This window comes from Meriones unguiculatus, chromosome 7 (assembly GCF_030254825.1).
Source record: "Meriones unguiculatus strain TT.TT164.6M chromosome 7, Bangor_MerUng_6.1, whole genome shotgun sequence".
NCBI classification, from domain to species: Eukaryota; Metazoa; Chordata; class Mammalia; order Rodentia; family Muridae; genus Meriones; species Meriones unguiculatus.
The window spans coordinates 44,651,067-44,660,276 of record NC_083355.1 but is presented as its reverse complement, the minus strand read 5'-3'; the positions used below and the strand labels follow the sequence as shown (position 1 = coordinate 44,660,276).

Below are 9,210 nucleotides of genomic sequence, written 5' to 3'. Positions count from 1 at the left end.
CAAATGCCTTTACCTACCAGACCACCTTGGCCAGCTTCACCTTTTTCGTTTTTTAATAAACTTTTTGTCTCAGGATACATGTTGAAAACCATCCCTTTCTGTGTGTCTTACAAATTATGTTATTATTATTATTATTATTATTATTTGAGATAGGATCTCACCATGTAGCCTGACTGACTCTCCTGGAACTCACAGAAATCCACCTGCTTCTGCCTCCTGCTCAGCATTAAAAACCTGTACCATGCCTGGCTTTATCTTTAGACATCAGTGAATAGAAAGCCTTTTCCACAAAAATTTGGTGGCAATGAAGAAACAATAGCAAACAAAAACCCGGATGTGGTGGTCCATGGCCTTAATCTCAGCACCAGGAAGTGGGGGCAGGACGAGCAAAAGATCAAGGTTATCTGCTACATAGCAAGGGAGGCCAGGCTAGCAAGGCCACGAAGAACTTTGTCTCCAAACCAAAATAACACGGCATTCCATTGTCTGACAAAAATGGAGATCATAACCCACCCTCCTGGATTTCTCCTGGTGTCCCGGAACTTTGTCCTCGAGCAGGCTGGCCTCAGACTCAGACATCTACCTGCCTCTGCCTCCCAAGCCACTGCTACCCCCACCTTGGCTAGTTGTTTCCAATTGTTTCATTACAAAGTTTGATGTTGTGGGTTAAGAGTGTGTTAGAGAACTTCCTTAGTGAGATGCTGGGGACACCATAACATTAAGGAATATATATAATCTCTCCAAATGGTCTTCCAAAACAAGCTTGTGGGGATGTGGGTTCTTTTAAACTGAGGGGACTAGCCAGTGCTGGGACTACCCAACACTCTGGATTAAAGCACACCTTTAATCCCAGGCGAGTCTCTGTGAGTCTAGAGCCATCCTGGTTTACACAGAGTTCCAGGACAGCTAGAGAGAGAGAGAGAGAGAGAGAGAGAGAGAGAGAGAGAGAGAGAGAGAGAGAGAGAGAAAGAAAAGAAACAAGTGTCATTTGCTGCCTTTGAGGAGGTTTCCATCCCCTTGGCAATTCAGCCAGATAACTCAAGTTCCAGTTCACCTGATGCCCTCTTCTGGCCTCCATGGGTAATTCCTGCTATGGTACTTACTAAGATTTGCCAAAGGTCCTGGAAGTCTAGTTTGGGCACTCCTAACTTTAAAAATACAAAAAAAGTTGCATTTAGATGGACCCGGCGTCTCAAGAGTCACTTCTTGTTTTGTTACTTCTGGAGGGCCGCCTAAATCTTCAGCTTTTCAGGGACGTAAGGATGTCGGCTCTGTCCAGAGTGGATGAAGCCACACAGAGACTGGAAAAGCACCTTGTAGAGGTTTAGCTGCCGTCAAAGGTGATTGTCATCGATATAACCATCGCCCTTCCAGTGCCCCGTGTTCTCTCGACCTACAACATGGTACTTTTCACTTGCTCATGTTTTCATTCCACAAACTTGTGTGCACCTGCTTTGAGTTTAGTGTGAGCAAGGCCAGCAGTACCAAGGACTAGGGCCTGTCTGCCCCCAAGGACTTCACAGTCAGTGGAAAATGGGGATACATATTATAAGGCATTATAATCAGGCAAAGAGCAAAAGGCGTTATAAAGCGTGGCTAAGGAGGAAGCACTTCCCAGAGGAAGTGCTGCCCAAGAAAGGGTCCCTAGAGAGGGAAGAGGAAACCCAGCATCTCAGCGATTCGACAGGATGGAGCTTCCAGGGCCACGGGGAGGAAAAGGCTGCTGTGTGGAAAGTACGTGGGCGAGTCACTCAGGGAACTTGCACTTTATCTCGCAGAACAAACGGTAGAGTTTTTACAGGATCTAGCAAGAGGTCAGGTTTATGCAGGTCAGGTTTACATTTCCCACAATTCACTGTGGGGTGGATATGCGATGCAGAGATTGCTGGATGAATGGCTGTGTCCCAGGCACAGAAATGGGCAGATTAGATAAACTGGACCATAGGTTATACGGGTGCGGTGGGGGCGGGGCGGGGGGAGAGAAAGACTCAGTAGATAATCCGCCTTTTCTGTTAAAAAGTTAAGCATACAGTCTACCTTCATTAGACGTTATTAGCTCAGTATGGTGCCACACACCTTTGAGCCCAGGAGGCAGAGGCCAGCCTGGTCTATACAGCGAGTTCCAGGACAGCCTGAGCTACTCAGCGAGACCCTGTTTCCGACAGCCCCCTCCCAAACAGATGGTACTAAAATCTGAGGGAGAAGGGGGCCACACTTTTAAAGGGGAAACTATTTTAAAGATACGTCTGAAGTCCTCAAGCAGACGGTTCGGGGAAAGGACTGCAGGGCTGACTATGTTGGCTGGTGACAGGTCCAGCTTAGGGCGTGAGAGGGTGGGTCCTCAGGCTCGGAACCCACGGGCAGCCTACCAGGCGCGGTGGGGCATGGGCAGGCCAGCCGGCCAGCGAAGGTCGGGGCACCAGGGGGCGCAGCGCGCTGAGGGCCGCAGAGCCGGGCCGCGGGGAACTCCCACCGCCCGACAGCAGCGCGGAGACTCCGAGGGGCGTCGAGAGGCTGGGGGTCAGGGTGCCGAGCCTCCACCCCCGCCCCGGCAGGTCCTGGGCAGCGCCGCTCTCTGATGGCACAGAGAGGACGGGGCCCTCCAGACCCCTAGCGACCCGCCAGGCTCTCCAAAGCCACCTCTCTGACTAGGGGCTGCCCACAGCAGGAAGGTGGCGAGGAGAGTGCCAGCCACAGGAACGGGACATCTGGAAGAGGGGGAGGGCAGGGCAAGGTGACCGGCCTTCGAGGGCACCGAGGAAAGCGCGCAGGGCACAGGGAGGGTGCCGTCTGCGCGGGGGACCAGGGCGCCTGGGTCCCAACCCTGACTACGGGTCCCTCAGGGGTTCCGATTGAGGACCAGGCAGGAGGCGCCTGGGGCAAGGGCCGGGTACATCAGCTCTAGCAGGGGTGCGGTCGGCGATGCCGGGACCGGGGTCAGGGCGCCCCGATCCCTTAGACGGCGCCTGGATGCGGCAACCGGGCAAAGCGCCCAGGAACCCCGACACAAAGCGAGGAGCGGGGCGGGCGGCGCGGCACAGAGGGGCCGTAGTGCCCGCGGGGCCGCAGCGTCCGGCCGGCTTCCCCGGGGCGGGGACGGCGTCCACGCCGCGGGCACACCCGCCCGGCTGGAGCCCGGCTCGGCGCAGAGCGGGACTCCCCGAAACGCGGGCCGGGGACTCCATAGGAGGACGTGCGGGGCCACGCCCGGGGGCGCCGCGTCCAGAAGCGCCCCCGCCCCACCGGGCAGAGCAGGGCCCGCCCGAGCCGACCCCCAGCCCCCCCATCCCTCTTGTTTGTCTCCAAGTCCGGCCGGAACCGGCTTCTGCTCGCCGGGGGGCGGCCGGGTAGCCGCTGATTGGCCAGCGCCTGTTTCCAGCCCCACTCAGCCAATCAACGGGCAGCAGTGTTTTTCATCTTAGGGTAGGAATAAAAGGGCTGGAAATAAAGGGGACAGAAAAGGCGCCGGGCGGGCCCGACACACGCCGGGAGGAGCTGGGTGAGCTGGCTTCCCGGGATCCGGGCCCCCGACCAGGGTGCGGGCACCTGCAGCCGCTCACGGGCCGGACCCCGAGCGGGAGAGGGACGGGGCGAGCTGGCGGGACGGGGCGCGCGCTCACGGCAACGGGCCGATCGCTGGGGTGACAGCCTGGCGCGGGGGTCGCGCGCCTGGCTCGCGCCGCCGGTTTGAACCGGCTTCGCCTCTCCCACGCGGGGTTCGCGTGGCGGTAGCGCCTAGCGACCTAGACACTGGCCAATGGTGCGGCAGTTCCTGTGCGGCCCCGCCAATGAGCGCGCCGTGGGCGGGCCGTTCCGGGGCCTCCCAGCGCTGATCTTGTGGTTGAAGGAGCGAGCTCCAGGGAAGGGTCGCGAGCGCGGGCGGGCGGGCGCCTGTCAGGGTCCCTGGGAGTGGCAGCTCTCAGGTGTGCCCCTGCTCAGGTGACCTCCCCGCGGACTGCCTCCCTTCCCGGCCGCCAGCCTCGCCTGGTGTCAGGACCACCTCCGCGTCCTTGAGCACGCGTTAGTCCCTTTCCCAGTGCCATGCCTCAGTTTACCTCCGAGTGAAGTGAGGGAGAAGCTCTCCACTTGGCCAGCGGGGCCCTGCTGGGGCCGGAGGTAGCGGTACCTGCCAGTAGGGGTGGCCCAGGTACGGGACGGGGCGAGGGGCCGCTTGTGCGGCGTGCCGCGTAGCTGGGGCTGCAGGGGCCGCTGGGGCCGGGAGCCGCCGTTGAGGCTGCGGTCTGTGCGCAGGTGTCTGCAGAGCCGAGCCAGCGCTGCCGCACCGCCATGGCGCCCACCCTGGCCACTGCCCATCGGCGCCGCTGGTGGATGGCCTGCACCGCTGTGCTGGAGAACCTCCTCTTCTCGGCAGTCCTCCTGGGCTGGGGCTCGCTGCTCATCATGCTCAAGTCGGAGGGCTTCTACTCCTACCTGTGTACCAAGCCAGGTGAGACGCGGTGGGCGGCCGGTTCCTCGAGGGGGTCTGCGGGAGGGGGCGGGCGGTGGCGCCGGCCGGAGCCCGTGATGCCCGCTTGTTGCACAGCGCCTCCGAGTGCCAAAAGGCCCATTTGATCCTCATGCAGCCCTGGGGGTGCATCTCACTGTCATCTTCCCCTTTTCTGGATTGAGAAACTGAGGCTGGGACCAGAGATCCATTTGCGGAAGGTGCAGACTAATGGACGCAGGACCCCTGCGTGCAGTCAGGAATAGTTCTGGCCTCCTGGCCTCGGGCCTGCAGAAACGCTTGCCTTGCAGTAACCGTGTAAGAAAGAGGAACTCGATTCATGGGCCGGGGTACAGTGAGAGAGAGGAAGTGGCCTCGCCTCCACCCAAAGGAAGGTTTATCTGGGTCTGCAGGTTTTTAAGTTGGGCCGTTATGGAGCCTCCTTAAAGGCTTGACAAGATATAATTTCTTGTCTGTTTTTGCTGCTTTATGATTCTCCAAAGGCCATTTCCTCTGCTGAGCTGTGAGAACATCTCAGTGGCTTCCAAAACCTAGTGGGGAGAAAGAGGAAGGGGACAGTGATGAAAAGGGTGCTTGCTTAGCTCCACTGACGTTCTGAAGGCAGGCTGGGGATGGGTCCCCCGCTTCCTCATCCTTCCTTCTTCACTCCTGTCTTCCCACCGACTGCTGTAGCCAGTGGGGTCATCAGCAGGGCCCATTCAGCCCCCAACCTCTCCCTCCTCCTTAGGCGGCCTTGGTAAGAGATGCCGCTTTGTCTCTGCTGTGCCTCACACCACACCTCAGTCCTCTCTGACGAAGCTGCCCAGGCTTGACTCCTCACGTCACAGCTGGCATGCCTTTTTTATTTCTAGAGTCCTTTAGTTTATTTTTTTACTTTAACATTTTTTTTTCTTACACTCTTCGTTTATGGGGGAACTGCAGGACACTGTGTCAGAAGTCAGAGGTCAACTTTTTGTTGTTTCTCGTCTGCCATGTGAATTCATGAGGTAGAACTCAGGTTGATAAACTTGGTGCCAAGTGGTTTTTGTTTGTTTGTTTTGTTTTTTTGAGACAGGGTTTGTCTGTGTAGCCATGACTGTCCTAGATCTTGCTCTGTAGACCAGGCTGGCTTTCAAACTCACAGAGATCTACCTGTCTCTGCCTTCTGAGTGCTGGGATTAAAGGCATTTGCTGCCACTGTCTGGCTTGTGGCAAGTGTTTTAACCCCCTTAGTGTCACCTCTAAAGGGGTTTTATTTGTTGTTCGTTTGTTTTTGAGACAGGGTTCCTCTGTGTAGCCCAAGCTGTCCTAGGACTTACTCTGTAGACCAGGCTGGCTTTGAACTCAGAGATCCACCTGCTCTGCCTCCCAGGACCAAAGGCTTGTGAACTACTGCTGGGTCCTAAAGGTGTTTGTTTGTTTTTTGTCTTTTGTTCTTCAGACAGTATGTTGCTCTGTAGCCCAGGCTAGCCTTTAGTTTGTAAACCTTTCATCTCAGCCTCCTGAATGCTGAGATTGCAAGCCTGTACTACCTCACCCAGCCTCTTCTTAACAGGAAGCGAAAGCTTTGGACCCACTGCCAGTAACTCGGAGTCAGTCTTTGTTTCCCTTGTCTGATCTGCCCAGAGGATCCTTAGAGCTTAGCAGCAGAGGGCAGAGGCAGGAGAAAGGGAGGGAATTCAAAGGCCACCTGGGAGAGGGCAGAAAGTCTATCGTTTATAACCAACCTTTAGCCTTTAGCACTCAAAAATATTTCCTAATAGCCTAAGGGTTCTTGGCAGGTCTTTCCCCACATCAGCAAGAAATCTTGAGAGATGAGAGAGTCAGACCTTGTTCCCTGACCACGCTTTCTGTTTTCCGGAAGAGATGTAGGAGATTAAAGGCCCTTCTGAAAGGGGCAGGGAGGCACGTTTGGCTGTTTCTCCCTTCGTTACAGGAGACATCGGGGTTTAAAGCACAGAAAGAAAGAAAAAAATCATTAACCCCAGACAAAACTATTAGTACCTCATCCCGACCAGAGGACTGCTGTGTCAGATTTCTTTTCTTTCCTTTTTTTTTTGACTCGTGGTGCTGGTGATGTCAGCTTGTCCGCTTAACAATTTCTTGAATGGCCTGGGCACCGTGGGGCTGGAACCTGCTTTCCCAAGGAAAGCTTTTCTTCCTTCCGTTGGGTAAGAAGAGTCCAGGGATTGTGTTAGCACAGTGCTGAGTTGGTATTTAAGCCCTTGAGAGGCTTGACAGGTCACTCCTACAAACAGAAGTGAAGGGGAAGGGTCAGGCTCGTGGGTTGAACATCAACTTCTTATCCCATGCCTTTGCTCCTGTGGCTGATGGAGGTTTTTCTGATTATCTGGCAAACCCGCTGACCTAGCATCCTCCAAGGGAAAGCCTGCTGAATCCACACAACTTATCTCTCTGGCCTCCTTGCTTCTTGGAGTCTGGGTAACCTGTTGTCTTTTGGGGCCAGAAACTTGTGTGCTTCCTTGACTGGGAGTGCCTGGCAAAGTAAAGGTCAAGGTTTGCTCTGCGCCCCAACATTGTCAACCTTGGCGGATGGCTGTCTTCACTGCTCTAGACGTTTAAAGAGCTGACTGCATACAGCTGGTTGAGACCCAACAGGGTCTCCGCTGTTTATTGTCTTTAAGATTGATGGCATGAGTTTGTTCACTAAAGGAAATTTGCCTGAACCTGTTGAAGGGTTTTCAGAACTGTACTGGGACTCTGGCCAGAACCTGGCTACAGTCATGGTATTGGGTTCTAGTTTGGTGATGTGTCTTTGGGCAGATCACATGGGCTTGGGAGCTGGGTCTGGGCATTTCAAGAGTTTTGTGCAGTACTCATCTGGTAACTAGAGGCCTCTTGTGTCCTCCTGGTGAGGACAATTGGACGTCTAGTCTGGGAAGAGAGAGGCTTTTCCAAACTGAGTCCTTTGGCTACCATCGTCACTCACCTGACCGGCCTCTTCCTTCATGTTCTTTGGTGGATTTTGGGTTGTTTTGTTTCAGAGACAGGGTTTCGTCATATAACTCTGGCTGGTTTGGAATTCTCCGTGTCGATGGGCTGGTCCGTCCACCTGCCTCTGCCTCCTGAGTTCTGGGGCTAACGGTGTGTGCCGACACATCCTAGCACTCTGGTGGATTATGACGGGGCAGCGTGCGCTAGGGCTGTTTTGTGAATATTGTTTTTCTTATTTAGCTCATACATTCATTAAACATCATTTTCGCTTGTTTATTTTTTGGGACAGAGTTACTGTGTAGCCCTCACTATGTAGGCGAGGATCAAAGGCCTGTCCCACTGTGCCAGTGTAATAAACACTACTGAGGTGCTAGAGTAGGGTTCCTAGCCAACAAGTCCTGATATACAGACTCCACGAAGCAGGGTGGTGGTGGGCATAAGATGGGGCGAGCAGTGGATATCTGGTTGTGCCCAGGTGGGAGGTGTCCCTAAACTTAAGGTGCAAGCCCAAAGGGTAACAGAGGGTGAGCTGCTGTGCACGTGTGTGGGGGCCCAGAATAGGCCGTATCCTACACCTCAGAGGAGACAGAGAGGCTGGCGCGGAAGGGAGATAGATGGCTGGGCAGGTGGAAGGGCTGGGAGGCAAGGAAAACTGCAAGCCAGGGAGGCAGAGGCCTGCCAGGAGTCAGTGAACCTCTCAGGCTCTTGTGAACAGTTGAGGGCTTGCTACGTGCTGGGTGTGGGTGGTATGAGGACTGTGAACATGGAAATCTCCATGGCCCCTGCTAGAGTTCAGCCCTGCTCTGAAGATGAAGACGGACCCCCCTCCCTTTATGTGTGTGCATGTAACGCTCTCACGTTTATAGACACGTGTTCACGTGAAGATGGACCCCTGTTACATGTGTACATGTATGCATTCTCATTTATGGACATGTGTGCATGTGCCAGGATTCTTCATCGGTTAATCTCCATTCTCCCCCCAACCCCCAAACACGATTTCTCTGTGTAGCCTTGACCATCCTGGAACTTGCTCTGTAGACCAGGCTGGCCTTGAACTCTCTGAAGTCCTCCTGCGTCTGAGTGCTGGGATCAACAGTGTGTGCAACCACTGCCAGCTCCACTGTCTGCTCATGGAGGCAGGGTCTGTCCCTGAGCCCAGAGCTCACAGCTTTTTATGGGTGCTGGGGTCAGATGCTCACGTCTGTACAGCGAGAGCTTTGCTCTCCAGCGTCTGTCCTGTGTTCCTGGTACCTGGTAGGACCTCGACAGTGCTTCTGGGGGGGGGGGGATAGCCACTGTCCCCGTGGGGAAGCAACACAAAGCTGGCCTTGAGATGTGGACAGGAAGAATTCTGTGCTGCTTTAAGGCCTTTCCTTAGATCTTAGCCAGCTTGTTCATCTGGGAATTTGACTTTGTGTTTTCCTTTGAGACAGGGAATACTCCTTACTGTATAGCTCAGGCTGACCTTGCTTGAACGCATCCTCTTGTTATGTAACCCTGGTTGGCTTGGAACTCACTATGTGGACCAGGCTGGCCTCGAAGTGCTGGGATCACAGGTGTTTGTCACCACACTGCTTTCACTTCCCTCCCCAAGGTTTGTTTTTGTTTTTATTTACGTTTCCAGTGCTAGGCCTCAAAGGCAGGGCTTCACACGTGCCAGGGACCAGTCCTTCCACTCTCGGCTACACCTTTAGCTCACGTCTAGTTTATTTTGAAATCAGAAAGCTTCCAAAAGAAATAGTCAGAGGGCTAAAGGTTTGTACCCACAGCCTCAAAAACATGTCACAGAGAGTCCCCTTGGCTGTCACCAC

At 54.7% G+C, this 9,210-nt stretch overlaps 1 protein-coding gene across 3 annotated transcripts in view; it reads left to right on the top strand.

Moving 5' to 3' along the window:
- Positions 1–3,381: 3,381 nt before the first annotated feature.
- Positions 3,382–9,210, top strand: part of Slc43a2 (solute carrier family 43 member 2) — a 44,821-nt gene continuing 38,992 nt past the window's right edge. The window contains exons 1-2 of one of the 3 annotated variants that reach the window (XM_021634149.2): positions 3,382–3,499; positions 4,252–4,447. In XM_021634149.2, coding sequence (XP_021489824.1) covers positions 4,288–4,447 — 160 coding nt within the window. In that variant the 5' untranslated portion in view covers positions 3,382–3,499; positions 4,252–4,287. Of the gene's footprint in view, positions 3,500–3,623; positions 4,148–4,251; positions 4,448–9,210 lie in introns of those variants that run through there. The other 2 variants (XM_060387297.1, XM_021634078.2) reach the window with 2 other exon arrangements.